The sequence below is a fragment of the Mytilus californianus genome, unplaced genomic scaffold (assembly GCF_021869535.1).
Source record: "Mytilus californianus isolate M0D057914Y unplaced genomic scaffold, xbMytCali1.0.p SCAF_8, whole genome shotgun sequence".
Taxonomy (NCBI): Eukaryota; Metazoa; Mollusca; class Bivalvia; order Mytilida; family Mytilidae; genus Mytilus; species Mytilus californianus.
In genome coordinates, this window is record NW_026262734.1 from 23,614,332 (window position 1) to 23,634,322 (window position 19,991).

Here is a 19,991-nt window from a genome sequence, read left to right on the forward strand (position 1 = left end):
GTTAGAAATATTCCATACCTTGCAAAAACCATTCTTTTTTAAACTCACCATACTTCTCCTCTCACAAAGTGTATATCAGCAATTTTAAGATTATTGAAACAAGATGGACAAATCATCCCATACCACCTATACATACAATTGTGTATTTTTTTGTAATACCTACTTTCACTTTCTATCTATAACTACTTACCATTGTAACATTTCAACTTGTAATTATCACTTCCCAATTTGTTTTATCCTGATAAAAGTGCCATAAGCATCGAAAACTGTTGGTATCATTATATTATTGCAACATAACTTAAGGTTGTTTCTTCTAAGAATTTTTACATTTTATGGGTTTTATAATAACAATCCTGCATACTCAGATATCCACTTTCAGAATTCTATAAAATTGAAGATTTACCAGCCATTTGTTTACTCTGGTCTGGTCTTGTTTTTTTTTTATTACTGTAATACTTAATATATTAGCAATGACTTCTCTGCAATGTATGAACTAGTATTCTTGGTTTGTACCAATACCAGTATGTTTATCATGGCACAACATTACAAATAACATATATGTGCAAAGACAATTTATTGTAGATGACAAATGCACAAGATATATTTACTTACAACCACTTTCAAAATCTAAATCTTGAACAGAGGTGAAAATTCAGGAATTGGAAATAAAGTATGCAAAATATTTCAATATTCACTTCCATTTCCAGGCAGTATAAGCTTTGTATGCTTTAGAAAATAATTAATTACTATGCATACTAATGCTTTAAAAACATTGTTTTATTATAACACAAATTTGTCTTACCCGTTCGTTGTACTTGATTGATATTACATCTCCTTTAGTTAAACAGGCAAAACTTCTCAACATGTTCCCCAATATGTTGCTCAGTCAAGGATTTAATCAGAGAACTAATTGACAAATTTTACTTGACCTCTAGATGGTTTTTATGGTTTTGTTAATCTATATTGCACATTTCCTATTATTCAATACATAATAGCTTGTGTACCAAATTATGAATACATTTTATTGTAAAATATATCATTAAATGATATGTAAATCTCAAATACTGTTGGTATCAGTATGAAAGTGCTTGATAAAAATATATTCATATGGTCATTTTCATTTTTGAAAAATTAGTAGACTAATACTTATTTGTACAGTTGCAATAAGTCTTATATTTTGCTGCCACCAATCAATGAACAGAAAGTTGAAAATTTCTAATTCTTTCTTGACTGCTTAAGCTTCACTAGTAAACACAATATTCAATCATATATTCTATAACAGACAAAGGCTGAATAAAATATTAACTGAATAAGGCAAAATATAGACAGACTTCAAGTATGTAATACAGTCATTACAGGAGAAGGCCTGATCACACGTAAAACTGGTTTGAACCCACCACATGTTGTGCATGTACCCCATCTGGCAATCTGGAAAATACATGTCGTTCATTGTTGTTTGTGTTTATTTTTAAGTGTCTTTTTCTGAATAATCAGTTGTTAGTGATTGGTGGGGTCTGTTGTGCTGTCCTAATGTTTTGACAATTCTTTTATGTATTACAGTGAAACCTGTCTTAATCCAACCTTTTCGGTTTTGGCAGATGTTCTTTTAAATCAGATTGACAAAACATGAACATTTAATATGACTGGACATATGAACATGTATGGTTTAGACAGGTTTTCGGTTTATGCAAAATTCGGTTTAGACAGGTTTGACTGAATCGTTTTATATCTCTCAAAAAATACCATTGAAAGAACATTATCTGATTACAGGTTATCATTTGCCACTCAATTCAATGTAATATTGCATACATTTTGTCTTTCCTATATAATTGACAGATCTTTTATCAACATCATTGGTGTCACATGTGGAACAGGATATGCCTACCCTAACTGAGTACCTGATATCACCCCCAGTATTGGTGGGATTCCTGCTACTCAGTCTTTAGTTTTCTATGTAGTGTTTTGTGGACTGTTATCTGTTTTATCAACCTCATTTTCACATGAGTCAATAGAATTATGTCAATCAATGTACTAATTGATGCATTATAGGAAGTCAATGTTGAAGATGTTCTCAGTGTTCAAGATGTCATTTGCAAGGATGCAGAGTATGTGCAATGCAATTAACAAGGACTGAAGATGAAATTGTAATTCTGCTAAAGAGTGAGTAAGCAAGAGTACAGTCAAGTTATGATGATCTTTAATCAGATATTAGAGTTTCAATGGTATTTTTAAGTGTTGTGTGCTTATTTGACTATACTTATTATTTGTTTGTTTTTGTTTTTTTTTTTCGTTTAATGCAACTTTCAACTACTTTGGTTACATCAGGGCAGCCAGTTTTTATAAGTGTAGTAACTCCATACATTTTGAAGGAAAACATGAAAAACAACCAATCCCAGAACATAACATCAGAGATGACAGGTTTATGTTCACTGTAAAAGAACTATCTAGACCACTTAGCAACTGCACAGCTCACCCAATCCCCCACTCGACTATACGTGTTACTATATGAAAACTGCATATCTAATATAACCATTATTAGGCAGTAACATTTTACAAATAATTTTTGTAAAGGATACACAGCTTTGGGATATATAATATCTAAGAAGTCAACAGACTGTGGTTGGAACTTTGCAAATGTGGCTACTTTCAATGAAACATTCTCTACTTCCACAAGGTCACCTTCATTTAGTAACAGGTTCCTCATCATCTGAAAATGATTTACAAAGGGTAAACTAGATTAAAAGTTTCTCCCTATGAACGGACATTGGTTATTCATCCAAAACATTAAACAAATTCTTCTGAAGTTGGCTTCAAACTACTAATTTACTACCATGTGTGTAACCCTATCATTAAACTGATAAATCCTTCCTTTGTCAGGTACAAATTCCTAATACACCCTAATGTGTGTACCTGTTGATACATTGACCCAATAAGGTAAAATATTCTTCTTTCTTATATAACTAACTTCCAATACACCACGATGTGTATACATATTATGTAACCAGTGAGGCGTTTATATACAAACTCTCTTATACAATGTATGCGCCTGTTTGAAAACTTACCCAATAAGGTATATAAATCCTTCCTTCGTCAGCTACAAATTCCAATACACCACAATGTGTGTGTCTGGTTCGTTGATTGTTCCTCAGTTTAAACAGCATAGGGTATTGTATATATAAACGTGCTGTAAAATCACATTTTTCATTTTAGTAAGTGAATTATTTTGGTATGCATACACATTTTAAGCTGGTTGATACAAAGAGGAACATTAATTAGAAATGTTGAAGTTCCTTTTATAAATCTCTCTAATTTGAAGTTCCAACTTTAAAATTTCTTTTGTGTTTAGTAAATGTTTTACTAGAGTATTTTCCATATCTAATTAGATGTTTGCTTTTACAGTAGCCAACATTTAGTGATACTTACTTAGTTGATCTAATGCAGATGGAGGCATAATTACTGAAATGAAAAACACATTGAATTATGAGTAAACAGGTGAGATTTAAAATATATATATAATGTTCTCATCCAAACTTACGTCATGAAGCTTTCACAGTGTCTTCGTTATGTCTCTTTTTAGTTCCATTTTGAATTTGATAATGATGTAAGTTTTTGGCTGTTTCTGTAGAATTTATTCAAAACTACTTAGGTGGATATTTAGGGTATGAATTAATTTTTATTTATAACTATATTTGAGAGATTTAGACCTTGTACTAGTGTTGTTAATTGTTCAATGTTGAAAATAGAATAAGGATCTGTTGTTTTTGGGGGTTAATTTGTGCTTTTATATACACACTCTAAATCTCCTTTAATTCATTACAATTTAATACATCAAGACTTAATGAATAAGTCACATAAATCCATTGTCATATACTACTTTTCTAGAATCATATGAAAAGTTTGAGATAAATGTTTGAGATAACTGTTTGAGCAATGAAAAATCACAACTTTCTGGTTGTCCTCCAAATTTGTCCTTAAATATGGTTTTGAAACACAATTATCATCCTTTGATTTATGTTGTCTACAAATACAGTCTTTAGTGTGGACAGTGTATAACTTGCAAATATTTTTCATACAACTTCCAAATTAATTTTTTTTTATCTTAAATCTTTATACTTTATACATAAAATATTAAGTAGAGGGATGAAATTACATGTAATAAAATGGGGGTCATGAATTTTAAGGTAAAATAATGATTTGGGCATCTTGGTCCAGTTAAAAAAGTTTAAAATTATAGTTTGTCTGAAGCTGTCAAATTAAATTGTTGTCCATATTTTGAGTTAGACCTGATGAAAATTTCTATAATTTGCCCTAAAAGAAGAACACAACACTGTAAAAATCTTTTTTGAGATAAAACAGGTCCTATTTTTTTTTTAATTTGTGTTTAAAATGCGCTTCAAAATAAATGTGTTCTTGGGTCAAAATAACAATAGGAATGATAATTACAAAAGCTTCTTGAATATTTTTTTAATCAAAGAGTAAATATCATTTAAAGGGAGATAACCTGTAATAAGTATAATTATGTTTGTTAATCTTACCTTTTCCACCTCTCTCAACATATTCTCTGTTATCTAACATGATCACAGAATAACATCTGTATGTCTGTTTAAATCCACCAAGACCTCCGCCCAATTCAGGCCCAAATATGTTACCTCCAAATCTACCAAGCTAGAAAATAAAAAAAGTATTGCTACTAACTCTGTTCTACATTCTGTAGATTATGAAATTTATATGAGCTTTTTTAACTTTATCATCCATGATAATATTATGACCGGACTATTTGAACTGTGCAGTGTGAAAATAGTTTTTAAACAACATTTTATTAATTCAATTGTTTTAATGTATATTTAGGTTTTGCATTTATTTTATTATTCTGGACTTTGTCGTTAATTTAGACATAAGTGTTTTACACGGATTATGTGTGATAATCTTGGACAAAGGTCTTAAATGCATTTACTCTATTTATTTAATTATTTCTTCTCTGTAAAAGTTTGGACAATAACTTACAAATACGTGTCGGACACTAATTACTCTTTTAATCTATTGTTATTTCTATTTGGCATCTGTTAATCTTGTTTATCCTTTAATTTCTTGTGCTTATATATATTGTTATTGTTGTTATGTAACATTACATTTAGTTTGGAGTTTGTTGTTTGGTCTTGCCGGACTGCTAAAATAAAAGTTTAAGGAGCAAAATATTCCTTATAAAATTTCCATACAGTCGGAACGAGTAAAACGACTATATGGAAATCAAGAAGGAATATTACACCCTTAAACTTTTATTTTAGCAGTCCGGCAAGACCGAACAACAAACTCCTAACTAAATGTAATGTTACATAACAACAATAACAATATATATAAGCACAAGCAATTAAAGGATAAACAAGATTAACAGATGCCAAATAGAAATAACAATAGATTAAAAGAGTAATTAGTGTCCGACACGTATTTGTAAGTGATTGTCCAAACTGTTACAGAGAAGAAATAATTAAATAAATAGAGTAAATGCATTTAAGACCTTTGTCCAAGATTGTCACACATAATCCGTGTAAAACACTTATGTCTAAATAAACGATAAAGTCCAGAATAATAAAATAAATGCAAAACCTAAATATACATTAAAACAATGGTATTAATAAAATGTTGTTTAAAAACTATTTTCACACTGCACAGTCCAAATAGTCCAGTCTTAATATCATCAACTATAATTTATGTATTATTGTCATATTAATTAGATGTTATTCATTGATTTTTTTTATATTTTGCTGTGGTTTCATTTTCTATTAGCCACATTCTTATTCAGGTTTTCTCTGGATTTGATGGATAATTTACTTTATCTATCATGTCTGTCTACATTGTATCTGACATAATCTGAAATTTTAAATAATAACAATCTTTTGTACAATCAGTTTGACAAAATGTTGGCATGTTTCTCTTTTTTTCCTATATCAACATGTTTAAGGGTTTTTCTATAATATATTGATAGTCAGGTTGACTATATGCTGTCCTAGTACATGTATTATCATGATTATCCAGTTGTCAATATCAGTAATGGGTTTATACAAGGGATTTCAACTCTGTGAAGAGTTAGTTATGAAGTACTTCTTGATTTTACCAAACTATATTTTTTTACAATATTAGAACACAATTATACACATATAATGCTTTTAGGTTGTTGTCTAATTGACATCGACTCCTCTACATTATAACCTAGTATTATAAACCATAATTAGCAGCTCAGTTATAATTGTACTTGTTAAGTAAAATCAATTCATCTAATCTAATTCATAATTTGGTAAACACATATATGAATATAAATTATTACCATTACTACACAGTCAAACTGGTCAAGCAACATTTAAATTTGTAATCTTAAAGAAACCACATTTACATAGGCATGATATTGAGGAATCACCGGTGTGTTCTGAAAGAAAATTAACTGGAAAGAAAGATTCAATGTTTTGAAAGGAAACTAATAAGTTGAGTATCATTTCGGTATTCAAAAATCAGAACTAACGAGCGATGCTAGAGTACTCGAGTTCATGTTGACATCCCTAGTTTATACAACCAGGGTAAATTGTACCAATATCTCAAAAGGTCTGTCAATGTAAACATCTTGTTCAAAAAGATTTCAGCGATAAAAATTGCATGCAAATAATTTCCTAACTATTATGTTGATTTCTCAAACTGTACATCACAACTCATTATATGAGTCTTAAATAAAAAATGAATCATTTACACAGAGATGTCTCATCTCAGTGAACTGATCACAAACTTTATCATATACTGATACCTACGACACATGAAACAGTATTCTTAAACGGCTCTTACAACTTATGACACCATTTTTTTTTCTCTCATTTTCTAAAATTGTGGTGGTTTAATTACAGGTGTTAGGCAATAAATGTATATAATAGATTATTAGTGCGCAGTTTGTATCAATTTAGATTTGTACATAAATTTATAAAGCAACTGTCAGTTCTGAACTATCAACTTTAAGTATATGATAGGATTTTATAATTACCATTTCTGTATTATTTTGTTTCATTTTGATTTATCAATGCAATTTTCTATATTCAACAAAATGACTCGGTTAAACTTAAATCGAAAGTAAAACAAAAGTTTACAACTTTTTGAAAACCAGTGCGAATTATTACCGAGTTTAAATAGTCATACGCTTCAAGTTACAATGAGGTAAATCTGTTAAAGTATTCTTATTGTTAAATATAAGATGAACAAAAGGCTTTCTTAACGTCTAATAGCAACAGGGGTCAACAGTCTAATCAAATCCCATCAGGACAGTCATCGGATAGTACGTCCACGACTGGCACTTACAATCAAATATTATTTGATTGATCTGTGACTAATTCTATTTAATAAAACAATTAACGATTTGCTTCTATAAAAAACTTAATTATCGTAGTTAGGTCGAGTTATCTCGCCTACCACCATCTTAAACGATTTCGTTTTGAAATACAGAAATCTATATTATTCTCTATTTTCTGCTTCACTTGAATGAATTATGTCAATACGAAACAAATAATGTTTGTATATTTGATATTTCTATTAACACGTTTTTATCTCCATCTGAATATTTTGGGGCAAATTTCCCAAAAACATAAGATGTTGTTCGGTTGAAAGGAGTTTCTCCAACATATCGTAATCTGTACTCTGTTTTGGAGCACATACACGTGCCCCAAAACTCGTACCAGTTGTTAAAGGTGATAAAATGTCATCAGGTGTTATACGAACATTTCTTCATATCTGCTCTGTATTTTGAACAATGGCATACAATCCTATATAACTTTTTTCCGTTATAACTAAGAGATTGAAATTAAAGTTTTGCACATCAACCTGCTTATCGTACCGGAAATTTAATTTAAAAAAAAACGTCTTTATGTGAGTAGAACGGACTAAAAATTATGTCTGTTAAGTTTAGAATTAGAACTATTTATTACCCATTTTCAGATAAGGTTCTATCGAATTTTGTATTTAAATGTCGTTTCTTCCTCTGTCCATTTACATAACATGGTTAATTCTCGGACCAAGGTCCGTTTGCCGAGTAATTTTCAAAGTTTTACGACATTGTTTAATTTTGGCTGAATATTTATTGACTTTTGTTGATATTTTTTGCTGAACGTTTCTAGTCAATCTATATACAGATATATAGATTCTACCACTGCATCAAGTGTGATACGATATTTATCCTGTCTGGACAGTTAAATATTTAGAATTTAACTAACGAGAGTGGATAAATATCGTATTACACGAGATTTGGTGGTAGAATCTATTTCTATAATGATTTATAGATGATATACAGACAATTTTAATCCTTCTTTTCGGATGTTGTGCATAAAGATGTGTTCTTTCTATGTGACGTTATCAGGCATGGTCACCTTTTTCATGACGTCACAATACGAAATTCAGAGGAAAGCAAGAAAGTTTGACGTCATAATCGAATTTTGACCAATGAAGAACTGAGATCAAACGGACCACTCTTTGATTAAATAAAAATTATCAACGGGTCAGGAAAAGGATAAATTGGGTAGGAATTATAGAAACAAAAATATTCCATATTGCAATGACCTATATAATATACCGCCATTAAAAACTATTTTGGCATTTATATGTATAGCAACATTTGGAACCATGACTTACAATGTATTGTCCAAGAAAAATACTTTAAAATAAAAAAAAAAACAGACTAAATATTTTATTTTAATCTTTTTACCTAAAATAAGTATGATAGAGAACATGCAGTAAACTCCCTCCGACTACCTCGACAACTAAAACTGGTATACATTGGTCATCGCACGTCATTAAGAATAATTGCATACTAGAAAATATTGACACTTTTAGCTACCTACGAATAGTTCTGTGGTAGAGCTTTTTCTAGAAAAAAGAAATATAACAAAAATACTGAACTCCGAGGAAAATTTTAAACGAAAAGTCCCTAAGCAAATGGCAAAATCATAAGCTCGAACACATCAAACGAATGGTTAACAACTGTCATATTCCTGACTTGGTACAGGCATTTTCTAATGCAGAAAATGATGGATTAAGGTAGCACAATACAAAAGCAACTAAAATTATCAAAATTTCATTTTCAGCTGTTTTTGTTACTTCTAAATATTTCAAAACCACAGAAGAAAAATTTATTTACATATCTTGCACTGTTAATGGGTTTTGATGATAATTAGTTTTATAAACAAATGTACGTGTCTTACTGATACAAGATAAGAACATGTGGGCAGTACTTTGTGGTTAATCAATAGAATCATTTAATAGCTTTATGACCACTGACCAGCAATAAAAATAACAGTTATGAAAAAGAGGTGGATTAGGGATTTATAGGAAAATGAAGATAATGAATTCCAAATAAAAATACATTTCTATATTAGAGCTGCCAGGAGAAAAAACAATACAACTATTTGGAGATATAGAGAGAATCAAACTATAAATGTATAGATATTGAACAAATATAATTGTACAACTATTTTAAATGTTGCTGATGTTTATACTAGAATTTCTTGAGGAGAATGTTTAAATATGAATTATTTTTAAAGGAAAATACAAATTAAATAATTCATTTTCAAACTGCAAAAATTAAAAAAAAATATACTTTGTGTAAAACACCATATTGCCATTGTATACAATTATAATTCTAGAAATCCCCCATAAGGATCATCTAGACTGACCAACTGATCATTTTGTGTACACATGCATAACTTACTTTTTGTAACAATGCAAAAAACAAGATATATTATTTTATGTACTAAAAGAATAAAATCCATATTGAAAAAAGTAAGTGCAATGTGTAATTAAACTTCTGAGATCATTAATAGTAAAGGTTTATCATGTAGGGTGGAGTTTTTACCATATCAGTAGCAACTTACAGCAAGGTCAAAAATGCTATAACATCTCACGCCAGATCTGATTTTTGATGCATAGGGTGCGCATTTTCTTTATATATTTAGAATTGCTGAAATGGAATGCTTTCTTACTGGTCAAAACCTAATTGATTTATGATTAAAGGCCAATCCTGAAGTATCCCCATGGTATATGTGTGAATTATATTGAAGTTAATGGGGTACAAGTAGGAAAATCCTTATTTATTCAATTGTGACACATTCGTTTTTATCATGCAAATGAAGTTTTAAATGAAATTAGCTCCTAGATGGGTGCCCTATATGGCTGATTTTCACACATGTTGTTCCTTGACCAGTTATCTTCAAAACCGTGTCTCAGATTTCCAAAAACATCAATAGAACAAATTTTATACCAAATTAAATTTAGTGATCGCTTATGAATTGAGGTTGTAAACTTTATTGAAGGTTTATGAGAGAATGAAATATAATATGAAAAATCAGAGAAACCCTTTTGGAGGTCAAACTGTGTTGTACAAGAATCTATAAAATATTTTTGGTTTGGTACGAATAATAAAGAAGCTAATTTAATTCAAGTGTGAACATCATAATATAGCAACTAATTACATAATAATTAATTATGTAATAATTATGTCATAATGAAATTATCAGCATTTGAAAGATGAATCTTTCTTCTTTCTTTTGGTACCTCATTTATAAAATTTAAAGCTGGATGAAAAAAATTACATCAGTTTAAAGTTGTCTGATTTAGTGTGAAAAAATCTTTGTATTGTGCTACCTTAAACCTGGTTTTATATCTAGCTAAACCTCTCACTTGTATGACAGTTGTATAAAATTCCATTATATTGACAACGATGTATGAACAAAACAAACAGACATAATAGGCAAAAATGTCACAAATAGGGGTACAGCAGTCAACATTGTGTTATAATTTTAATCGATAAAAAACTAGCAAATATGCCAACAAAGAAAAACAAAAAGGCATAGAACAGTTTAGAATATTCCTATGACATATCATTCTGACAGATTTGAAGTAAGATTGAACCAATCTAAAATATGATTGTTCAAAGTATTGCATTGGTTTAATAACTTGGTTTTGCTGTTTATTCCAAATATATGTATTTACCCAGATTGTTTAATTATTTACAATTTGTATGGACTTCTATAAGGATATGGTTGTCCCCAATGCTATTGTTTGTACGGAATACGTTCTTAATAAATATATTTTTTGTCAATAAGTAATATAAAAAAATATCGGTGATTCAAATTATGAAGAATGTTATTTTAGTACTGAATAAAATAAAAATTAAGATTTCCCATAATAATAACCCTTGCAAAATATGATGTGGAAGCCATATTTAAATATTCTTAAGTTATACTCACTTTCAATTGTTGTACCTATCACATACTCTTTTTACAAAGTTTTTAAAATATTTTAAAAATCCAATTATTTTCCCATTATAAATGATGTAGCAAGCATGTTCTGAAGTTGATTTAATCATTAACAGCCAGAAATTGGTTTTTGAAAAAATCAATATTAATAGGAATTCGGCTTCATTACCTACTAACGCCTAACACAAAATATCTAAATTAGAAACCTAAAAATTTCAGTACTTCTATACTTTGAAACACAGACTTTTCCCTCAGTGAATATACTTCTTTAGGTCAACATACACAATGTATTCTCGTAACGACCTCATACAAGGGCTACAATTGTTAAATAATTTTCAATTTACAAACAATTCTAAAACAAAAAGAAAACAGAGAAACTGTTGAAATTGATTAAGGCCTTAGAGCTTCCTATCCCTATACCCCCTTCCTGATCCTGTACTAGTTAGCTGCCTGAGCACACCCCCTGCTGACTACTTCTGTGGTACGCCAACAATAATCATTTAATAATGTCTGCCTTTAATAAATTTGTATTGCATTTTTTGTACTTATTAATTGTCTAGTAATTGCTGGTATCCCCATGGCCATTTTTGCAAGGTATAACAAATTGACAAATAATTAGATGAACATTTGATTTTCTTTTTTTTTTAGGGAAAGGGGGGGGGGGGGGCAGGAGGATCTTCTGCGGACTGATTATTCATTTCAACACTTGTTACGCATGCTTATTCTATTTAGTCATCCTTCTACAAAATCAAATGGTTATCCCCTTTCCTTTCAACTTAATACCTACATGTACCTACAAACTTAATATTATAATAGTCCCAGCATGTACTAACCTCTGTACGTTTGTCTTCTTGTCAAATCCACCTGCCCCCTGTTTTTGTTGCTCTCAAGAAAGTTTAGCTTCTACATACCCCTCATCTGGGAAATGTGAGAATTTCTCCTGACATTAGGTTCCAGTTCTCATTATTTAAATCCGATTCAATACATATGAAGAAGCATTCAAAGTCCTTGCTGTTAACAGGTCACTGTTAAATCTGACAGCCAGACAGGTTATTCCACTGGTCCGCTGAGACCCAATTTCACTGACGGCCAGAAATATTTGCATATATACTAATTTTTACCTATTCTTTGATGCAAAATATCCATTATAAATGAATAGTGTCCAGTTGACATACGATGGGTTTGATACGATGATCTAATTTTCAGAGAAAATAAATAGGGAACTCCATAAAATTTGACTGAGCTGAATTACGTCACATTCCCAAATTTAACTATTAAATCTCACCCGCTAAGGTGTGTTCCTTATAACAGGAAGCTGGTACAAAGAAAGGAAAGCTGAATTTCAGGATTATATAAATTGAACATTCCGGAAATTTTCTCAGGTGTCCCACACAAAGCAAAGGTGTAAAATTCAGAATTTTGCAACAAAAACATTAGTTCAGCGATTCAGGCCAAATTTACATGTGTGAATATGTGTTTTGTGTCAACCCCTTTAACAAATTAAGTTTTGAAATAAAACACCTCCGCCCGCAATGAGCTAGCAAATGTTATTTTTGTTATAAATGTACCCCCGTCAATCACAAGGTACACATAATATCACACTTGATGCAGTGGTAGACTCTTTATGTTTACTCTCACTATACATGGAATAATGTTCCTGTTAACCTTTCACATCAATTCATAGTAAACATTATGTTATTGTAAAATCTTACTGTCCTCATCCAGAAGTGTTTGGCCTATTGCTATACCCAATTGCAGTATGTATTCATCCTTACAAACTAATCAACTGATAAAACATTAAGTACAATGTTTTTACTCAAATTGGTTTCCAGATAATTATTTGGAAACCACTTGACTAAAACTACTAAATAAAAATACAATAAAAGTTCAGGTCAAGTTCCTGTTGGATGGTTTTCGTTCAAGAATTATGCCTTTCGGTCATAAAAATTGATATTTCTTTGGTTTAAGGACGGTACCTCTTAACCAAATCTTTTGAAATTTGAACACAATGTCTTAGATCATAAAAGTACTGATTAAGTTCAGTATAATGATTTTGCCAATTAAAATATTCACCTTATTTGCCTTAAAATTAGCATTTGTTTTTGGTGTCAATGTGTTAATAAAAGTATATTTTTTTATGCCCCCGTCGCAGCGTTTTGAAGATATATAAACAAGTATGCAAATCTGTATCAAACGGATTGATCATCTGTCACATGTACAAACATTCATGAGTTACTTCTGGGCATGAAGATATGTTATTGAAAACACACTAGAGACTGTACATAAAATTTTAATCTTGTATTTCTATAACATATTGCAAATTAAGACAAGTTGATTATTTCTGCAAACATATTCCTATTGTCTTTAATCCTCTTATTAAGTCTATATGTACATGTTTCACAGTATATTCCAAGACAGACATGTCAAAGAAGTACAATAGATTTTTCTAAGGAAAATAAGTAAATAAACGTCCTCTGCACATCTTTGGCCAGTTCTTCATTCCAAAGTCAGATTAACATAAACCTTTTATTTCCTTTCTTTCTTCCTTAATATTTGACCTCGACCTGAAAATGCTTCGAATTTTTTTTCCGCCTCCTGCAGAATAGAAAAGTCACATTTAAAAGATGAACTGGATGGTTTGGATATTGTGAATATATATACAGGTTTGTATGTTAACCGAAATATGAATACAATAAGTATATTTCAGTAACTGTTTTTCGTTTATTGTTTTATATATATATCGTTTAAATCAGGTTGTTGGTTTTTCTCGTTTGAATTATTTTAGCTTACTATACAGTATAATTTGATGCTATAGATTGAAACCTTGTAATTAATTAAAATTCATTCAAGAAACTTTTTTAAATCTTAAATCACTAGAACTAAACCTGTACAGTGCAAGCAATTGCATCTACAGTAGTTGCACAAATCAAACAATTATACACTTAACTAATAGTTCCAGGCCATTTTTTAAAGAATCTTTGAAATTGCATCCCCCATAAATTCTTTAACAGTAATCATTAAAGCATAATTACGTATACTTTATTTCTATTATGGTATAAGATATGAATAAAAAATATGTGAAGTAAAATATATGCGCCAATGAGAACTTAAAACCAAGAAGACATTAAAAGTGAATCTTTTTACCTCGTTATTCCGTCGAGTTCTGATAAATGTAATGGTACCTTTCTTATGTTTATAGTTTGGGATTCCTCTGAAATTCAAATAAATTAATGTGAATGCAACAACCTTAATATTGCAAGTTAAGCAAGTATCAATAGCTTTTCTGCTATTGATAATCCTTTCAATTTAGGGGTTTATACTGCTTATTCCAACATTTAGGATTTCTTATTATATAAATTTAAATATTAAGAAATAAGAAACAAGCAACAAGTGTTTATGTTAATTTGTCTCCTTGTTTATTTCGATACAATATATACAAATAAATTTATATCAATTGTGCAAGACTTGCTGATTATCCTTTATTAGGGGCCTGTTGTCATCCCTAAACGAGTCCCACTTCTGGTTTTATAATATGTTCAATTAATAAACATTTTTTGGAAATGTTCAGCTATATTTTGGATTTATGATAAAAATATGAAGTGGATACGAGATCAACTGTACCTGGAAATTGAAATTGTGATCTTTTGTTTAAATTGAAAATGACGTCATATATAAATTAAATAATAGCAAGACAAACATTTTGAACAGATATTGTACAAGAAATACATATTTTTTTAAACCAGGTTATATATGAATCATTTTTAAACAAAACTCCAATGGTAAAGGGCATTTCCACTTAAAATCAATATTCTGCCTGGATTGATGGACGATTTGAAAAAAAAAATCTATTATTTCCCTGATTTTCAATATCTGTTTGGTTTCTATCTACCTGAAAAAGTCGTTATTTCAAATAAATTTAAATAGCACAAGGATATTCAATTTCATATTGGTCTATTATCACATTCAGACTACTATATGGGATATCTGTCTAGTGTTCTGCTTACATGAACCTACAATCAGGGTATAATAAACACATTAAGACACGGCTTTTTCCATATTATCCAGGCTATCATCCCTCGAACCATATTAGACACTCCGCTAGCACCTCTGCCTAAACTGGGAGTCTTGAAATGATAAATGGGATGATATGTAAAAGGCCATGTCTCTGCATTTAATACATTGATTTCAATAACATAAGCTTAAGGTTTTTCTAACCTTTCATGTGGAACTGACTTTTTAACTTCTGGTGCAGCATACAGACCAATCTTTTTTCCATCTAACCTATTACCAGAACCACTAAATGCCTGAAATTAAATATTAAACAAAGGGGGACGAAAGATACCATAGGGACAGTCAAACTCATAGATCGAAAACAAAGTGACAACGCCATGGCCAAAAATAAAAAGACAAACAAACAAATAATAGTACAGATGACACAACATAGAAAACTAAAGACTAAGCAACACGAACCCCACCAAAAACTGGGGGTGATCTCAGGTGCTCCGGAAGGGTAAGCAGATCCTGCCTCACATGTGGCACCCGTCGTGTTGCTTATGTTATCACAAGTCCGGAAAATAGTCTAATTCGGTAAGTCACATTCGTGAAAAGGGAAGGGTATTGTAGTTACGACATAAGGAACATATGCGATATCATCTGTGAAACGGTTATTCCATAACGGTCAACCAACTCGTGATGGCGTCCGTAAAATTTACGAAGGGATGATTTCAACTTCACCATTTGGAACTCTTGGTTTAATAGCTTGATTGTGAGCAGCAATCCTCTATCAAGGAAATCATGATAGGAAACACAAGCCCGGGAATATCGTATCAATTGGGAGATATATACTCCGTATGGAGGCGCTGCTGGAATGTTGCTACATAGAAATGGAAAGTTCACAATTGGGAAGCTGAAATCATCACTTTTGTCGAAAAGTTTTGTTTTCAACCGACCCTCATTGTCAATTTCTAGATGTAAGTCAAAATATGAGGCAGACTTAACTGTATCTGTAGTATCTAGTTCGATGGGATAGATTCGTTCAACATAGTCACCATAGTAAACAAAGTGTTCTGTTACCATGTAAGAAGTAAACTGTAAAGGAGTAGAAGGCTGGAAATGAAAGTTTAATCCTACATTTAAATGTGAAGAATAATACAGAATACATAATAGAATTGAGAGTGGAAAGGGGAAATGTGCCAAAGAGACAACAACCCGACTAAAGAGCAGAAAACAGTTTATAATTTCCAATATTTTCAATAAGAGTATTACATTTTATACATATATTGCTTTGACTATATAAGATTATTTTTCAATGAAAAATGCATAATGTTGAAAATCAATATAAAATTAACATGTTCAACCTTAACAAAAAAAAGATTCTGAAAATCTCTGATGAGACAGTCAAAGACATTATTATAACTAACTATGTTATTTTTTATACATACTACAAAAATCTTGTTTATCGATATAACTCAACATAATAATTACACTTTATGTTTTCATCTCATTTATTTTATACCTACTGTAAATGTTTTATCCTGATGTTTGGACCTGTCTAATGGACTCTGAAATATACAAAGAAAACATGTTAACTGAAAATACATACTTGATAAACAAATCAAAAATGATAATTTCAATCAAGGAGTGTCATTTTTAGTGCACCTTATTTCATAACATTATAATGAAATGTAAAAGACCGTTATTTTAGCTGAAAACAGACTACCTTATCAACTTTTTTTTTAATATATGACTTAAACTCCTTTTAAAATTCAGAAATTTTCTATTTAGCTATGTGTGTTAATATTTTATTTTATCCGATAAGGTGTGTTCCTATGATAGGAAGCTTGTGCATAAGAGAAAAAGAAAGAAAGAAAGCAAAAAGACTGATTGATTGAAAGCAGCAACTGCTTAATCTTGAGTTACACCTATTATATGTTAGCTAGTTTTGTTTTATTTTTAAATAGTTATATTTTTAGAAAGGCATATCTCCTAAAGCTGGCACATTCATGATATTATAGTGAATCTGTGTCGATAGTTGTTGCGGAGACGATTTGAATTGTGCAGTGGAATAAATTGTTCATATAAAGTTCGACGATTTGGGATTTGGGAGTTCGACGATAATGTTATACCAATAGCATTATTATATCCATAACATATTACTAACTCGAATGTTTGCTAATAACTACGTTTTAATCCAATATTTACAATATTTACAATCGCTGCGTATTACAATTTCACAACATTGTTTTCGATGTTAACTTATCGCATGATAAAGAAGAACTGTTTACGTCTGAACATTAGACATAAAAATTTCACACTAATTTAACCTGATTCCCAGAGATGATCAAAACAAAGTAATTAAATCGCCACAGCTGCATTTGCAGACGACTATTATTTGAAATCTAAATGACTAGACTGACATACTGAAGGTGTCATAAAATTTAGGAATCCCGTTAAGATTAACAATTAACTTTCTACACTGTAATAAATTCTTTAAAAAATACTGTTATCTTTAACTAATCTTAACAGACGAAAATGTAACTTTATTTCAACATAAATGTATTGAAAATTAACGATAAAATTAAACTTGCAGAAATATAAGTGCAATTAATAAAAACCAATTTCTACTCTATTAAAAATCATAACTAAAAAACAATCATACTAATAAAAACTAAAAACTATTGTCTTCAATCCATTCTCCCCCTCTTGATTGCTCTAAGCCAATCAAACAAAACAATAACTAAACGATATAAAACTGTCTCTGATCTAAGTTCAAATTATCAAATCATTATTTCAAGATATTTAACTGACTAGATTAAAATGAAACTATATGTCCACACTTCAACTATTTATCACTGTTATTTTCGGAGGTTTCGATGTCTAACGGACACAGTTTTGTTATTGGTCTTATTAATACAGTGTGTCCAAGTGAAACTTTTGCAACACGAACATGTCCATCTTTTCCGGGGAAAACTTCGATTATTCTGCCAAGCGGCCAATGTCCTCTCGGAACGTTCGGATTCATCACAAGCACAATATCATCGGTTTTCATGTCCCTTTTCGTCTTAGTCCACTTGTCACGTTTGTTTAGTCCCGGCAACCATTCTCTAATCCAACGTTTCCAAAAATGTCTTATTAATTCCTGTATTCTTCTCCAGCGTTTTCTCGGGTTAAAATCAGTATTATCAACGGTTTCTGGAGCGAAATGGCCACCTAATTGTCCGTGTAAGAAGTGATTTGGTGTTAAAGGTGTATCATCTTTCGGATCGGCTGACTGGTACGTAAGCGGTCTCGATTTGATCAGCGCTTCAGCTCCGGTAAATGCTGTTAAAAGTTCTTCATCATTAATATCTGCATTTCCTAATATTGCATAAATAGCCATTTTTTGCGGATTTTATCATTGTTTCGTGAATACCACCAAAATGCGGTGCAAGCGGTGGATTAAAATGCCACTTAATCCCTTGGTTACTTATTGAATTCTGTATTTTATCATTGTCTAAAAGCGCAACTAGTTCTTTCAGTTCTCTATTTGCTCCAACAAAATTAGTTCCATTGTCTGAAATAATTTCTTTAGGAAGACCTCGCCTAATCACCATCCGATAAAATGCGTTTAAAAATGAGTCCGTATCTAATCCAAACGCTACTTCCAAGTGCTCTGCGCGTGACGCTAAACATGTAAATAGACATAAGTATCTTTTCTGACGTCGTTTTCCTCTGCCCTGAACTGTTATGAACGGTCCTCCAAAATCAACTGCTGTACGAGCGAAAGCATGTAACGGTGTTTTGAAACGAATTTCCGGTAACGGAGCCATAACTTGCTCGGCAACTCTAGCTTTCCTCTTACGACACGTATAACACTCGTGTTCATATTCTCTTATTTCTTCTCGCCCTGAAATAATCCAAAAGCGTGACGATAATGCTGAAATATTTGATTTGTCCCACTAACATGATTTCCAAGTTCGTGATAGCGTTTCACAACAAGCTTCGTGACCCAATGTTTTCGTGGTAATATAATCGGATATCGAGCATCGAATGATAGAAAATCGGCGTACTCTAAACGTCCATCACATCTGATTAATCCATTTTCATCAATTCGCGGTTGTAATCCTAATAATTTGCTAGTTTTCGGTAAATCTTTACTTTTTATTAGAGCGTTATATTCGTCTGAAAATGCCTCCCTTTGTGCATTTTTAATTATTTCCAGTTCGGTATCTGCATATTCGACGGTAGATATACTTCCTATACGACGTTGTTCTTTCTTTAGTCTGCAATTGTCAATTAATCTGTACACATACGCATGTACACGAACTAGTCTTACGAAACTTGAATAACGTACGGAATCTAAACGCCAATCTGAATCACTAAGATGAATACTTTTCAGTGTAGTACAGTTAGTCAAGTTTTCGCTTGTTTTCTTTTGACACTTAAGTTCGGTATCACGTACGTTTTCTATGTGAATGTCAGTTTCCGGCCATTGCGGTTCCTTTTCTTGAAGAAATTCCGGTCCATTCCACCAAATGACGTCCGACTGTAATTGTTCCATTTTCCTACCTCTAGATACTAAATCTGCTGGGTTAACCTTTGTTGGCACATGTCGCCATTGTTTAGGATGCGATGAAGTGTGAATTTCTCCAATTCGATTCGCTACAAACGGCTTGTACTCTCTACTCCTACCTCTTATCCAATACAAAACGTTCATACTGTCTGACCAGAATGTCA

General features: G+C 31.1%; 1 protein-coding gene across 21 annotated transcripts in view; it reads right to left on the minus strand.

Moving 5' to 3' along the window:
* The window catches only part of LOC127711442 (ubiquitin recognition factor in ER-associated degradation protein 1-like), a 410,122-nt gene that overhangs the window by 242,634 nt on the left and 147,497 nt on the right, over positions 1-19,991 (minus strand). For 2 of the 21 annotated variants that reach the window (XR_007986704.1, XM_052217506.1), the window contains exon 15: positions 16,796-16,837. The exons of 16 other annotated variants lie outside the window; for them this stretch is intronic. Coding sequence is in view for 4 of the 5 variants with exons in the window: in XM_052217506.1 (XP_052073466.1) it covers positions 16,796-16,837 (42 nt within the window). In the remaining variant the exon portion in view is untranslated. Of the gene's footprint in view, positions 1-13,550; positions 13,872-14,420; positions 14,488-15,491; positions 15,581-16,795; positions 16,838-19,991 lie in introns of those variants that run through there. 3 more of the 21 variants (XM_052217509.1, XM_052217507.1, XM_052217502.1) reach the window with 3 other exon arrangements.